Below are 16,237 nucleotides of genomic sequence, written 5' to 3'. Positions count from 1 at the left end.
TCTAGATGAAAATGTAGAGAAACATCTTCAAGACCTGTGGTAGGTGGTGGTTTCTTAACCCTTAGACCAAAAGCACAAGTAACGAAAGAAAAAATGGGTAAATGTGACCTCCTCAAATTTAAATACATTTGCACTTCAAAGAACTTTGTCAAGAAGATGTAAATGCAGGTCACTCAATGGGAGAAAATATTTGGAAACCCCGTATCTGATAAGGGTTTGATTTCCATGCTATATAAAGAGATCATACAACTTAATAATAGGACAAGGAATCAAATTTAAAATGGGAAAAATACTTAAAAAGAAATTTTTCCAAAGTGGAAGTAAAAATGGGGAAAAGCACTTGAAAAAAAATTCAATATCACTATTAAGGAAATGCTAATCAAAACTACAATGAGATATTATCTCACACCTCATAGAATAGCAACAGAAAACTGTAAGCACTGGAGAGGATGTGGAGACTTAGGAACACTCCTTCACTGTTGGTGGTAATATATGATTCTGCAGCCTCTGTGGAAGACAGTTTGGTGGTTCCTCAGGCAGCTAAATATAGAACTGCCTTATGATCTGGCAATCTCTCTACTAGAAATATATCCAGAAAAATAAAAAACGGTAATGGAAACAGACACTTGCACAGTGATGTTCATAGCAATGTTCATTACTTAAAACTGCCAAAAGATGGAAACAACCCAAGTGACCATCAACCAATGAATGGATAAACAAAATGTGGTATAAACATGCAATGGAATACTATGCTGCTTTAAGAAGAAATGAAACTGGGATGACACATGACAACACGGATGAACTTTGAGGACATTATGCTGAGTGAAATAAGCTTGAGACAAAAGGACAAATATTGCATGGTCTCAGTAATTTGAACTAAGTATGAAGAATAAACACATGGAGTTAAAATCTAGAATATAAGACACTAGGAGATAGGATGAGGGATGAGGGGCATTTGTGCTTAATGTATGGAGAAGTTTTAAGTAGTTTGACTGTAAAAGTGTGGAAATGGAGAGTTGATGGTAACACATTATAGTGAATATAACTATCATGGCTGTTTTATAAATGGGATTGAGGCTGAAAGGGTTAGTCTAGGGATGTAAATATCATTTGAAAGAAAGCTAGAGAATAATATAGGGACTGAATAACATAATGAACCTGGTGGTGAAAAAGGACTGTGGTTAATTGTAAAAATACAAGAATGCCTTTCTTCAAACTAGAACAAATGTACATCGCTATTACAAGATGGTATGAATACAGTGATGCATGGGAAAAATACACTTAATCTAAGTATAGCCTATAGTTAGCAGCAATATCAATATCAAAGAAGGTACTATATCAATTCCAAAGGCCAATAATAGGGGGTTATGAGATTTTTTTCTTTTGGACTAAGGAAATTTTTCAAAAATTTGCTGAGGGGATGACTGCAGAACTCTGTGATGAAAGTGAGAGTCACTAAGTGTATAATTTAGATGGAGTGTACAAAGCATGGGGCTGTATAATACAATGAACCATGTGTTGGATGATGGACTGTGGTTAACAGTACGAATATGAGGATTGTCTCATGAACTATAACAAATATACTATACATGGTGTTAATAAAAACCAGGTGTATGAAAAAAATATATATACCAAATGTTAGCTCTGGACCATAGCTGATGGAAGGGGTTCTTAACAAAGGGTCTGTAAGCTTGAAATGAAATTCAAAACAAACTTTACTCTTGTTGGGATGTGCAGGTGTGATATATTTATTAATTATGGAGTATCGTGTGGACTTAGTAAGGGGCCCATAGTTTTCACCTGATTGGCAAAGAGGTCCGTGGCATAACAAAAGTTAAGAACCCCTGGCTTATAGTAATATTTTGATGTTTTTTTCATAATCTGTAACAAATTTTCCATGACAATTCAAACTGTTGGTGGAGGGGTGATGTATGGGAATTCAGCAAGTTAAGCATTATTGTTTTGTAAGCTCACAACTTCCCTAATAAAAAACATATTCATGGGGCATTGTCACAGTGGGTGGGGATTCACACAATAACCAAAAGAATATTGGATTCCCATCCTGGGGAGCTCTGCCACATTCTCTAACGGAACAGCAACAATCCCTTAAGTGCAGGGCAATGACTAGTGAAGAAGGACAGTCCATTGATGGGCCCTTGATATTGACAATTAAGCTTATGAGCCTTTGTTCTTGAAGTTGCAACTTAGCCTTGTGCGGTAGGGTGCCTAAGAGTTACCTCCTGAGAGCCTCCATGTTGCTCAAATGTGGCCTCTCTCTAAGGCAAACTCAGCATATAAATGCATTACCTCTCCCCCTCCCCCAGCATGGAATATGACTCCCAGGGATAACCCTCCCTGGCACTGTGGGTTTAATACCAAGCACCAACAAGCAATGCAACTGGAAAAAGGCCTTGAATAAAAGGGGGAAAAAGCAAAGACCAATGAGTTTATATGGCTAAGAGACTTCAAAGTGAGTTGCGAGGTCATCGCAAAGGCAATGCTAGTGCTTGTCTCAGCAGGATCTCATAGACAGGCAAAATAGATACTACCCCAAATAGTGGGGCTCCTGAGGGCTCTGGAGACATCAAAGTCCTACAGTTATGGTAGATAGCTCTGGAGTTTGGTGCCTTGCTAGTGGGCCCAACTTTGCAGTTTATGCTCCCTAGTATGACAGACTTGGACTCAGTTGGGACTACTCTACACATGCCTCTTCTGTCCCTTCTATTTGAACCTATAGTTGATGCTGGAGTTGGTAGATGTATGTCCAAGAGACTGGAATCTTTGGGCTGTCCATGTCCCAGCTGGGCCCTGAGCATCAGCAGAGCTGCAACACTTACTCTCCAGGTCATTGGACTGACCCAGGACATCTAACAAGCCAAGGATGAACAACCACCATACCAAGGAACTGAAAGAGTCTACAGCTGCAAGCAAGAGAGTCCCATCCATTACATATGGGGTTGAAGCTCCCTCTCAATTAGAGGTGGAGAGGGCTTCACCATCCCAGAATCCTCAGGATTGGGGAATAAAATATGGACTAGAGTGAACTTATTGGTATTCTACAATAGACTTATTATGATTCTAGCAATGGAAGACATTATATTATTGATGTGGAGACAGTGGCCACTGGAGGTGCTGAAGGCAGAGAGAGGGAGAAAGAGGTGTGATATGGGGACATTTTTAGGACTTGGAATTGTCCTGGATGACATTACAATGGCAGATAGAGGCCATTATATATCTTGCCATAACCTACGGAATTGAGTGGGAGAGAGTGTAAACTACAGTGTAAACTATAATCCATGCTGTGTGGCAATGCCCCAAATGTGTTCATCAGTTACAAAGACTGTACCACACTAATGAAAGAAATTGTTAATGTGGGGAAGGGTGGGAGGTGTGGGAAATAGGGCATATGGGAATCCCTTATAATTTTTTTAACATTTTGTGTAACCTAAGTTTCTTTAAAAAAATAGAAAATATATTTTTTTAAAAATTCAAATAAGACTAAGGAGTCAAATGTGAGTGCCCACCTTCCTTCCTTTCCACTGCCCTCACTAGCCAGTGCGCATCCTTCCCAAAGTTCTTGTTATACTAGGTAATATACCTGCTTCTGCAGGCCTCCAGATAGATGATCTCACTGAGTCATACTGTCTCCAAAGGCCAATCTCCGAAGTAATGTGTGCCCTTTCTTATCAGGATTTATTGACATTCTACCTATGGAAGCAAGCCTGATGTGTCTGCTAGGGACTGCCAGTGTTGAAGAGGGAATTGGGGTTTACCCCTGACTCCTATGGCTCATGGTTGGGGCAGGAGAAGAGCAGTCTAGGACACATAACATACAATATGGAGCATCATTCTTTATTATGAAAAGCAGCAGCGATCACGAGTAGGAAAAGTATGCAGAATAACTGGCCCTTTGGGTGGTTAAGTGTCTGGCCTATGAATTAACTTTGGCTTCTTTGTCAGCTGTGCCTCTAATACCAACCAGAGGGGAGGCATCAGGCTGGAGAAAAGAGAAACAATGATGATGTGGATGAAGCCGAACAGATATCCAAGGACTCCATTTAGGGGTTTCGGTTGAAGGCTTCCTCTGGAATCTTGCCCTCAGCCTGAAGGAAGTGATGGGAAGGAGTTGGGAGGCCAAAAGAGACAGGAGCCTGGAGTTTCATCCCCAGGCCACCCGGTCTCCACCTCTTGGCCTTCTTTAAGGTCAAGCATCCCACTTTTACTCACTCAAATCCAAGACCTCACCTTGAGCATAATGAAGACTTGTCCAGCTGTAGTGTAGTTCCATTCGTTGTCCTGAAGGCACCTGGGGTGGAAGAAGAACAGGTGCTCTCTGTTATTAACACAGTGCAGACACACTGCAATGCCAACATTGCATAAATCCATACCAACATTATGCTGGGACACATTTACCAGAATTAGAATTGTATGTAATGATGAAGACAACTAGTGAAAGCCAAAACGTCTACCAGTAGCATTGACGCCCACTGGAATTCAAAACTGTAAAACACAGCTGTTCAGAAGAACAAGGGAGCTTAATGTATATTGATAAAGATCTTCAAGAAAATAGCAAATAGAAATTTTAAAAATACAAGTTTCTGTATTTAATCGAGATATAATTCACATCCTGTAACATTCAATTTTAAAGTGTACATTTCATTGTACAATATTTTTAGTATATTCACAAAGTTGTGCAACCATCACAGCAATCTAATTCTGAACCATTTTCATCACTTCATAAAGAAATTCCCTACCAGTTAGCAGTCACTACCTAGTCACCACTTCCCTTAGACTCTGACAACCACAAGTCTACTTTCTGTCTCTATTGCTTTACCTATTCTGGACATTTCATTTAAGTGGAACCACACAATATGTACCCTTTTATCTCTGGTTTCTTTCATTTGGCAAAATGATTTCAAGTTTCCTCCATGTTGCAGCATGATTACAAACTTCACTGTTTTTTATGGGTGAGTAATATTGCACTGTATGGATGTACCACATTTAATTTATCCATTTATCCAGTTGATGGACATCTGTTGTTTCCGCTTTTTGGCTATTGTAACTAATGCTGCTAGGAATATTCATGTATAAGTTTTTATATATTTTTTAAAGATTTATTTATTTCTCCCCTGCTTTTGTTGTTTGAGCTTGCTGTCTGTTCTCTGTGTCTGTTCACTGTGTGCTATTCTTCTTTTTAGGAAGCACCAGGAACAGAACCTGGGACCTCCAATGTGGGAGGGAGGTGGCTTGAGCCACCTCTGCTCAAGAGAGACTTGTCTTTCTCATTGTTTTCTCGTGTCTCTTTGTTGCATCATCTCACTGCATCATCTTGTAGCATCAGACTGCTGTGCCAGCCCATCAAGTCAGCTCATTGCTTTGCTCTCTTCTTTAGGAGGTACGAGGGACTGAACCCAGAAACTTCCATGTGGCAGGTGGGTGCCCAACTTCTTGAGCCATAACCACTTCCCTCATGTATAAGTTTTTGCATGAACATATATATTCAGTTGTCTTGGCATATACCGAAGAATGGGATTCCTTGGTCATATGCTAATTGCATGCTTAACATTTTGTGTAATTGCCAAACTGTTTTCCATAGAGACTTCTCCATTTTACATTCCTACCAGCAATACACAAGAGTTCCATTTTCTCCACATCTTCACCAATCCTTGTTATTTTCTCTATTGTTGATAGAGGCCATCCTAGTGTGTGTGGAGTGATCTCATCATTTTGATTTACCTAATGATTAATGATTTTTAGCATCTATTCCTGTGTGTATTATATCTTCTTTGGAGAAATGTCCATTTAAATACTTTGCCCCTTTTTAAAATGGATTGTCTTTTCTTGGTTGAGTTGTAAGTGTTCTTCATCTATTCTGGATACTAAACTCTTTTCAGATATATGATTTTAATATATTGTCTATCATTCTGTGGATTGTCTTTTTCACTTACTTGGTAGTGCCCTCTGATGCACAAAAGCTTTTAATTTTGATGAAATCCAATTTGTCTACTTTGTCTTGTTTGCTTGTGTTTTGGTATCATATATAAGAAATCATTGCCTAATTCAAGGTCACAAAGATTTACCCCTACATTTTCTTCTAAGAGTTTTCTAGTTTTTGGTTCTTACTTTTAGATTTATTTGGAATAACTTTTTTGTATGTGGTGCGTGTAGAGGTCAAAAAATTATTTTTGTATATTGATCTTGTATCCTGCAAGAATGCTGAAATTGTTTATTAGTTCTAATAGTTTTTAGTGGAATACTTAGGATTTACTTCATGCAAGATTGTGCCATGTGAGCATTAAATTGTTTTTAAAATTATTTACATATAATAACATAAAATATACTTTTTCCATGAGCCCACATTTTATTGAAATAATACAAATACTTATTTTTCCAAATTATCAGAAAGTTCCCATTATTCAATTTCCCTGTTCCTCCCAGCTCACCCCTATCACCAACACTCACTTCAAAGACCACTCGAGTTTCATTCCAGACTGGATGGAGAAAGCCTGTACCATTTCCTGCTGCTTCTGGGAGAAGGAGGGCACACAGCTGGAGGAGGGTGTGGGTACTGGGATGGAGAAGGCTCTCTGGGTCTCCTTGGGGCTGGCATCCCTCACAAACAGTTCCTCATTCACAATGCACAGACTAAAGGGAAAATGGGCCTCAGACAACTGGACAGATGAACAACCCACCCCCAACAAATGATCCTGCCACTCAGCTACCAGATTCTTTCGATTTCCCTACTCTGCTTACCTCCCAGATTCCTTGGCTGGTACCTATTGCCTCCCTCACAAAACCTATGTATGAAGACATTATTTACCAGCTTTACTAAATTTGTGGGTTTACCCACAAACCATGGCCATTTTTCTTAATTAAAAAATTATTTAAATATATCACTCATACATGAAAATATATAAAAAATAAATGTATAGCAAAAGTTGTGAACTTAAAAAACAAGCATGCATGTCATCATACAGTACTTCCATACATCACCCTCACCAATAACACCTTGTATTGTTGTGAAACATTTGTTAAAAACTATGAAAAAGCATCGTCAAAATATTACTACTAACTGTAGCCAATATTTTACATTTGGTGTATTTTACATCCAGCCCCACCTGATTAGTAACATGCTGTATTAGTATTATGTATTTGTTATAGTTCATGAGAGAACATTCTTATATTTTTTCTGTTAACCACAGTCCAGGGATGGTTTTACACCTGTATTTACCTTTCACAACACCCCAAGGAAGTTAATACTTTCAACTGCATTTTCAGAGAAAGACACTGAGTCAAAGACAGGCCACGTTACTTGAACAAGGTTACACAGCTAGTAACTGTTGAGGTCAGGAAGTATTCCAAAGTCAGAGCCCATGCTCTTAACAATTGGGGTAGGTTAGAATGCTCCTTGGATTGACCAGTTGGCTTTCTATAATACTAAGAAAACTCTGAGGATAGCACCATCACATTACCGCACTGCTGGCCTCAGACTGAGATGAATATTCTCAAGTGATGTCTACAAGACAACACTTACCTGTAATTGCTGCCAGGAGTAGTGATGAAGGTCCGGGTGAAGGCACGAACAGAGCCCTGAGACTTTCCTTCCACTTTTAATGACAATAAAGAACAATTCCCCTTAGAGTTGCACATGCTTTTCATGCTCACAGGCAGCATTCCCCAGTCAGGGTCTTACTTGATACTCATGTGGCACACTGAAGGGGGCCAAATGGGGACAATTGTTCACTGGAAGTTAGAAGGGGTCTTGGGGATGGGGAGAACAGCATTAAGAACAATCAGTTCCCAATGATAGGTCCTCTACATATGACAGGCCCTGCATAAATACTTACCACTCACTTGATTCATTTTTCACAGCAGCAAAGGAAATGTATATTACTAGCCCCATTTTCCGATGAAGAACCTGAGAGGTTAAATAACTGCCCCAAGGTTGCAGAATAAGGACCTGGGAAGGGAGCCATCGAACTCCACAACCTGTAACATCCAGGCTGTACTGAGGCAGGCAGGCATGAATTTAGGTCAGTCCAGGGTGGTTTGGGCAGATAAGGTCAAAAGACATAGGGAATAGGATAGGAAGGCATGGGATCAGTGAAGAAGCCAGGAGAGTTTTGAGAGGAAGCCTGCTGGAAGGATCTGGGGAAGGGGCTCTACAGATACCCACCTTCTTGGAACACACCATTGACGGAAAAGCACAGCATTGTTTTCTGAAAGGGAATAATTCAGGCCCTTAGGATCCAAATGAACCTCCTACCCATTTCAAGCTTTCTGGGCCTGAGTAAGAAAGGAAGCTAATCCTCACCGTCTGAACACACATGTCCACCACAAAGGAGCCAAAGTCATGCTGGGTTTTAGGCAACACACTAAGGGAGCCAACAATATCATATTTTGTGTGCTTCAGTAACTGAACCCGAAGGTCTGTGAAGGAGGAAAAGAGAAGGTTAGGGGCTGCCACACCCATGTTGGCCCCTGTGACTGACCCTTCACACCCCCTTTTCCACCTTAATCTTCCTCCATTACATGCTCACCAGGGTCCCTGAATTTCTTCAAATTCCTGCTGACCTTGAAGTACTGACTTAAACTGCTTCTAGGAGAAAAAGAGGGATGGAAAGCAATGGTTGGGCTAGGGTGTGCACTGCCAGGACATGGCCTCCATCTGCTGAGAAACCACCTCGCCCAGGACCTGAATCTGGGCTGTGATACTCACGGGGCTGTGACCTGGGATTTGAAGGGAGTGGTGAGGGAGAAGCAGGCCTCATTGTGGTATGCACCAAGGAGACTCTGTCGGTCTTCATAGTCATAAATCAAGAAATACCTATGGGGAAACAAAGGAGGCAGGTTATCTCTGCGGTCTCAGCCCCTAAGGGAATTAAATGCACCTCATCCCCATAAGCAAACCTGAACTTGGACTGGCCTGTCCCATTCCAGCCCACCCACCTCAGGAACTCAGGGGTACTTACTGCTGCAGGAATTGCAGAACTAGGCTCTTCAGGGTCTCAGATCCTTTGTAGCTTTCCTGCAATGGAGAGTTATCTTTGGACTGTGTGCCTGACAAAGACCCTTGCAACACATCACCTCTTGCTTGGTCCCTGCCTCTCACCTTGCAGGGTTTTATTATCTTGGGGACTTCACTGCCAACAGTGATTGGTGATGGTAACTCCTGGCCATCCTGGGAAAGGGAAGAGAGAGTCAGCAGTGCAGACCATGGAGGTAGCACTGGATAAGTAGTGAGATGAATGGGACTGGAAGAGAGTGGGTCAGGTGTTAAAGGGCCTTGGAAATTCCTTGGACAAGACTACCCTTGGGGTCTTTACCAGGGGATACTGGAAGCCAGTGGAGAATTTCTGTGGAGAAGGCCCATAGGCTTTATCAGGTTCCCATATGAGTCTGTCCCCAAGTAAGATTAAGGGTCAGAAACAAAAATATAACCTGAACAAGACCTAAATGGCTTCAGGGGATTTAATGGGCAGCATCAGAGACAGATGAGTCAATGTTAAAAGAATACACTTACCAGGCATGATAACTTGGGGAACAATTTCAGGACAAAGCTGTCAAAAATTAAGAACAGAGAAAGGAAAGTGAAACTGTGGAATTCCCTGCCTCATGGAAGGAAGGCCACCTATACCTGAGACAGTCCCTTGTGTCTTCACTCCAGGGCTAGAGTCACTCCAGGGACCCTGGGAACCTCCAATGGACAGATGCAGAGAGAGATCTCTCTTTCTTTCTCTCTTTCTTCCTTTCTTGTTCACTCTCAATCTCCCTCTTATCTCCCTCTCCTTCCTCTTGGGCATCTATAGCTTGAACTGTCCTGACTCCCATCTCCAGGGCCACAATAAGCAGTACTTGGAGCCACACTCCAGGGGTTCCTTCCTCTCCCTGACTCCTTTCCCTCCCTCAAGTCTCCATGGAAATCTCTGGATAGAGGAGGAATGAGTGGGAACCAGGGGATTTGTGACCTTGCCAGGTGTACAGCATTCTGCCAGACCTGTCCCTGACAGAGACATTCCCCAGGGATGATGGCCTACGATGCTGGGGAAGGGATATGAGTGGGGCAGGGCTCAGGAGGGAATGATGCAGGCAGAGGGCAGTGTCAAAAAGGAAGTGAAGGTAGGGGAGGCAGAAACAGGGGAGATGAAGGAGTAGAGACAAAGGAAAAAGAGAAAGCAAAGGAAAGGAAAGGAAAAGAAACTCTACCATGCTTGTGGTGGGATAGGAAAGAAAAAAAAAATGAATGGGGAAATGGCTCCTTGGCTATAGCCCCTTCCTTCACCTGCTACTGGCTCGTCCTGGAATCCAGGGAAGAATGGAAAGCATGCACTTGGGCTGGGCCCATTGGTTGAGCCTTTGTCACTTGTGTGATCTATCCCAGTGTGAGCTGGGCATGGGAAACAGAGCAGCCCTGGGGGCAGGAACCCTTCTTCTGGGGGCAGAAGCAGGAGGTGAAGGACCAGGCCCCCTCAGAGCATGGGGTTGAGAGTCTCTGGATCCTTCTTATGATCATTCAATTCTCTCCTGATGGCCCCAGGGCCACCATGCCTGTCTTGGTTCCTTGACCAAAGAATCCCCACTGACTTCGGATAACCAGTGCTCCTTTGAAGGATGGACAGGATCCTGTGATGTGGGGAGTGGGGAAGAAGCAGTGCCCCTTGGAAGGCTGTCTCCCTGTATCCTTCTCTACCTCTGCCTCCCTGCCTGCCTCACTAGGTAACTTCCTCAGGATGCCCTCTGTTTGCTAGCTCACCTGTGTTCCCTTGACTCGAGTAACCCAAGTTTCTCCTGAAGGCGCCCCAGCTCCTGGCATACGGCCAGAGGATAGAGGAAAAGATGTCATGACAGCAGTTGTGCTGGGGCCTTGGCCCTAACCACAGGGCAGGAAAGATCCCATCTCATACTGGGACAGGTTTGGGACTCCTTTGAAGTAAGGGAAAGAGGGTCCATCACAGGTCTTTGGAGGGAAGCCCCATCTTAGCACAGAGGCAGGAAGGCCTTTCTCAGAGGGAGACCATGGGCTAGAGGGCCTTTCTTAATCCAGGGTACTAGGAACTGACTCAAGGCTGGACACCTCTGGTGCTGGTGAGGAAGGGGGAGCCCACCTCCTCAAGCACACTCATATGAGGACTTGAGAAGGCTGGGGATAGAGAGGTGGGAAAAAGACCCCACCCAGTGGGACAGGTGGACAGGTGATAGGAAGGCAAGGAGACCTCTATGAGGGACATACAGAGAAGAGAGGGCACAGGCATATGGTCTTTCCAAAGGATGAGGATTGCTGCATTTTAACCATGGGCACTGTGAGGGCAGCTCAGGCTTCTCAGAAGGCAAAATTTCCAAGAAGTGGTGACACTGGATATCACTGACCTTATGTAGGTGGACTTGTCTGGGAAGGATCTGCACAATGGGTTCCCTTCTAGCCACAGCTCTTCCAGCTTCAGACTTTTCATCTTGTCGAGCTCCCACATCGACTTCAGCTGGGAGGAATCAGGGAAAAGGATTCCCAGGGAAACAGAGACATCTAGGCCCCTGCACCCCCAGCCTCCACCCAGTGTCACTCACAGGTACCTTCACCTGCCTCTTGTCATCACCCAATAAGTTCCCACCCGCACCTCAAATTCCGACGTGGCTCCAACTTCTAACCTCATTTTTGGAGAGATTCAGGATCTTGACTTTGGGGGCCTTCTGTATAATGTCAGACAGACCATCCAACTGGTACAGTTTGTTGTTGCGCAAGTTCAAGGACAAGAGCTTTTGGGGAAGAAGAGTTAGAGTGGTGGTTACAATTTTGGGCCTCAATTTGGGCCTCAGAGAAAAACCTGCCGTTTATCCACCTATTCCATCCCTCTACCTAAATACCAGCACTGGGCCTCAGGCCTCACCTCAGGGAAATCCTCTTCAATGATCTTCAGGGTGGCAGCCATGCAGTTTCTTCTATTCAGGATCATGTCAATATCATGGCCCACCAAGTCTTCATGAAGCCAAGAGAATGGGATAAAAAATCAGAGGGTCTCAACTGGACCAGGGTCAGCAGCAACCCCTCCACAATTTACCATCCCTAAGCTTGCCTCACATGGAGACACCTCTGCCCTCAGCTGCCCTAGAATTACTGCTGTCAGCCATACCTGGGTCAAAGCGTAAGCTCTGGAGGTCAAGAGCTTGCTGGAAGACATCATATCGTTTGTACATGGTCAGCTGCAGAGACAGACACAGCTCTGAAGGCTGCGGTGACAGGGGTGATGGCGAAATTATGGGGGAGGAGAAGAGGTAGGTCTGGATGTGGACTCACACCAGATATTGAGTCTGTATTACCTTTAGTTGCTCTATTTGTTGTGAATTCAACTTATTCTGCACAGAGTGGGGAGCAGCAGATTGGTTGACAAAGATAGATATCTGCAGGACAGAGAGGCCAGGTAAGAACCAGGAACTCTAATCCCAAAGAAGACAGCCCCAAATAGCCCATGCACCTAAGCTAGGCATGGTTAATGTCCTCAACACACACCTTTCGGTTTTCCTCATCACAAATCTTGTAGTCGACATCCTTCAATGCAGAAGCAATGTTAGCATACTGGACAAAAAATTGGGCCCGATTTTTCACGTAGTGAAACTGCAAGAAGTGGAGGCAAGTGCAATACTTTCAGAGGCCCAGGCTCTCCTACTCAGCAAAGCCGCCTTTCCCTGTACCCACTCATCAGGCTTCACCATCTTCTCTTACATCAACTGGGATGAAGGGGACACTGCAATGGGTCTGAATTGAATCCAGTAGCCATGTCTTGTCATACTTTCTCCCATAAGGAACCTAGGGGTGAAAAGAGAGGATAGAAAACAAGATTGACCACATGGAATTAAGGCTGAAGAAAAGACCCCCTTCTGACTGTCTATTGAGCTGTAAAGGACTTCTAAAGAAGAGAACACTTGCTTGATTTCTTATTTTTGTGCAAAATAGGAATTATCTAAATCCCCTTTCACTCCATTCCAAAGCTTTCCTCCAAATAATCAATGTAAGATGTTTAACATCATCTTCCTTCTATAAAATTCCAGGGCTTCCTTCCAAATGCATACCCTGTCTGCCCCTCTGGTAAAGACTCCAGAGACTCAAGCTTTACCTTCTCTCCACCCATTTCACCCACCATACACACACACACACACACACACACACAGAGCTTGAGTCAAACTGAGGTATTAAATGTGAGGTTTCTCCATTCCCTTGCAGTTGTTTCACCTTTTGCATTTAGACACCCTACCCTAATCTCCCTAAAGTCAGTCTGCTACCTTTATACCTCTTCTCTTAACCTGTATTTAGATAATCAAGGATGTAAACTCTTGGTAACAAAAAGGACAGATTACCAACTCCACTTGCCCCCAGCAAAGTACTAAGTTATATATATATATATGAACAACACAAATCCTCCTGCACATTCCCTGCATTTTGCCCAGACACTCACTGTGATCTTGAACCAGTTCCCCTGGGTTTCATCCTGCCAGTTTTGCTCCACTTCTCTCTCTGAATGTTTTCTATTTCTCCACACAGTAATACGGATATGGTCTCCATTATTCCATTTCACTCCCCTATTCTTGGGACGGATCACATAGGGGATACTGTAGGGAGGAAGAGAGAAGAAGGGTGTCCATAAATGACAAGTCTTCTATATTCCCTGGCCTCACTGATTCCAGGGTTACAATCATGATTGATCCAGTATTATTTCACTTCTATCATTCTTAATTTTCCACTAGGGGAAGGAAAATAACACACAGGCAGACAAGAGTTCCATAGCCCTAGGGGCTGCTATGCGCAAATTAGGCTGCCCAAATACTTACTGTCTTATTTGGGGGCCCTCGAGGGCATCCCTCATTGCCATGTATCCATCATCTTCCTGAAGGGTGGAAGGCTGAAGTTCAGACACACCATTTTCATTGTCATATTGAAGGTTCCCTTTGCCAAAATCCCTTCGGAAACAACTCTGACATTTCTTTCTTCCTTGAGGAAAGCAACCACCATCATTGTATTCTGAAATTGGGAACAAAAATATGTACTATGCACCACATCTTGGGCTAACACCATGGTAGGGCAAACAAAGTGCCAACCTGTCCTAAGGGAGAAATCACATAAAACCCAGAAAATTAACTCCTCTGCCTGCCCACATATGAGAGCCTCATCTGACAGATGGTAGCATAATAAAGGGAGACATCTTGAGGAGGAGGAAATTGTGTTGAATCTTTTAAAAAATGGAGCCAGGATTTATAAAGAACAGAGATGTGTGCATCCTTGGGTTAAACCAGAAACCAGCTAAACCCCAGGAAGGCATCCTAATCTTGCCTCTCTCAGGTCTCTCTAACTTAATAATGGCCTCAGGACAGGGAGGCACCTCCTAGATTCTCTCACAACTCTCAAATTCGATGTGTTACCAAACTGATTTCATTAACATATCAGCAAGATATACTTTCTTTGTCAGTATAGTACAAGCTTTATTGGCCAGTAGGGCTGATGTAACAGCCTCCTAAACTGTCTCCCTACCTCTAGCCTTACCTTCAACAATATTGTTTGAAATGTCCAGCGTGAACTTTCTTTGTATTCAGCCTGAAAGTAAGTGATTTTTTCTAACTTCACTCTTCTTTAACAAGGGTCTGAGTGATGAACTGGAATAATACATATCAACTACTATTTCCAAGTGTTTAGAAATTTCCCTTTTTTCTTTCTGTTATTGATTTCTAGTTTGATTCCATTATGGTCAGAGAATAGTCTCTGCATGATTTTAATTCCTTTAAATTTGTTAAGGATTATTGGATGGCCCAGGAGATAGTCTATCCTTGAGACTTTTAAATGGACACAAACAAAAATATGTTCTCTGCTGTTGGTTGTGAAGTGTTCTATTTATGTTATTTAGATACTCTTGGTTTGTTGTGTTATGCAGGTCTTCTACATCCTTGCTGAGTTTCTGCCTAGAAATTCTATCACTTTCTGAGAAGGTGGTGTTGAGTCCCTAACTAGAATTGCAGATTTGGCTATTTCTCCTTTCAGCTCCATCAGTTTTTGCTTCAGGATTTTTGGGACTCTATGGTTTGGTGTATATACTTTTGGATTGGTATGTCTTCCTTGTGGATGAATCTTTATCATTACATAATGTCTTTCTTTGTTTCTAGTAATTTTATTTGCTCTGAAGTCTATCTCATCAGATATTGTGGTCACAGGTATGTTTATAAAAAATTATTTTTTTTGTATTTCACCCTACATTTATTCCTAAGAATTTCATTACTATTGGTCCCCACACTCCCTTTTTCACATCTAATTCACCATGTGGCAAGATTCTCTTGGCTCAAGGAGCTTTAAGAGGAAGAGGAAGACTGAACTCTCACAGAGATCAACAACCAACTTGCTTCAACAAGTGGCAACAGACTTTGGTGAGAAAGTACCTTGAGTAGGACACTTTAGGGCCTTGTAACTGTAAACTTTTACCCCAAATAAACACCCTTTATAAAAGCCAAAAAAAAAAAAAAAAGATTCTCTTGGCTCTTCCTTCAAAATCATGCAGAATCTAGTCACTTCTCACCACCTCTGTTGCTACCATCTTGGGCCAAATGGCCAATATCTATCTCCTGGATCATACTGCTGTCTAATTGGTGCCCTTGTTTTTACTTTTGCTCTCACATAGTCTATATTCAGCACAGCATCCAGAGTGAATCTTTAAAGCCTAAGTCAAATTATGCCACACTTCCACTAAAAACACTACAAAAAGCTTTGAAACCCATCAAAATATTTAAAAGCCAGAAACTTATATTGATACTAAATAACAGCAAAAGAAAAAAGGAATATTATTGGTATCCTTTGGAGAAAGTCAGAAAATCAACTCCCTTTCGTGAAAAATAATAAATGAAAAGAATGAATCCAATATTTATTCTGCCTACCCTCTATAAGCTGTACATGAAAGTATCCAAACTGTCAATAAGAATTTCTCTTTATTGGTGTATTTCAGCTAATACATAATGAAGGCATGATAGAATTTGAATATCACTGCTTAAAAGCTCCTAATTAAATCAAGGATCTGGGAAATAAACACCAATAGCTGCTAAACGTAAAAAGAGGGAGACAATCAGACATCACGACCCTTGTTATGGAGAAACACCGCACTGCTTATTAAGTGGTCTTGAGAGAAAACATCAAAAGCATTAAAGGAAGGCAAAAGCAGGTTCCAAACAACCTCTTCAGGGCCACATATGTAAGACAGAATCCTCACAGGCA

At 42.4% G+C, this 16,237-nt stretch overlaps 1 protein-coding gene across 1 annotated transcript; it reads right to left on the bottom strand.

Moving 5' to 3' along the window:
- Positions 1-4,058: 4,058 nt before the first annotated feature.
- Positions 4,059-15,603, bottom strand: LOC101434080 (nuclear RNA export factor 2). Its single transcript, XM_012521586.1, has 21 exons — positions 15,549-15,603; positions 13,819-14,008; positions 13,446-13,599; positions 12,716-12,799; positions 12,503-12,607; positions 12,313-12,393; positions 12,126-12,195; positions 11,883-11,971; positions 11,644-11,751; positions 11,368-11,477; positions 9,524-9,560; positions 9,113-9,181; positions 8,973-9,028; positions 8,720-8,827; positions 8,541-8,599; positions 8,315-8,430; positions 8,177-8,219; positions 7,535-7,607; positions 6,463-6,645; positions 4,246-4,306; positions 4,059-4,103 (listed from the first exon to the last, which is right to left on the bottom strand). The coding sequence occupies exons 1-21, from the start codon at positions 15,601-15,603 to the stop codon at positions 4,059-4,061; spliced, it is 1,896 nt and encodes a 631-aa protein (XP_012377040.1).
- Between the last annotated feature and the right edge of the window lie 634 nt (positions 15,604-16,237).

This window comes from Dasypus novemcinctus, chromosome X (genome assembly GCF_030445035.2).
Source record: "Dasypus novemcinctus isolate mDasNov1 chromosome X, mDasNov1.1.hap2, whole genome shotgun sequence".
In the NCBI taxonomy this organism is placed as follows: domain Eukaryota; kingdom Metazoa; phylum Chordata; class Mammalia; order Cingulata; family Dasypodidae; genus Dasypus; species Dasypus novemcinctus.
This window is presented reverse-complemented; position numbering and strand designations above follow the sequence as displayed.

What these genes read in the sequence shown, in the direction of transcription:
- LOC101434080 (XM_012521586.1), bottom strand. Translation starts at nt 15,603, where the DNA reads ATGATCCAGGAGATAGATATTGGCCATTTGGCCCAAGATGGTAGCAAC. An exon ending in AAATCCCAGGTCACAGCCCC is followed by an intron (nt 8,600 to 8,719) that starts GTGAGTATCACA and finishes TTTTTCTCCTAG; the next exon opens with AAGCAGTTTAAGTCAGTACT. An exon ending in GAAGAAATTCAGGGACCCTG is followed by an intron (nt 8,431 to 8,540) that starts GTGAGCATGTAA and finishes CCTCCTTCACAG; the next exon opens with ACCTTCGGGTTCAGTTACTG.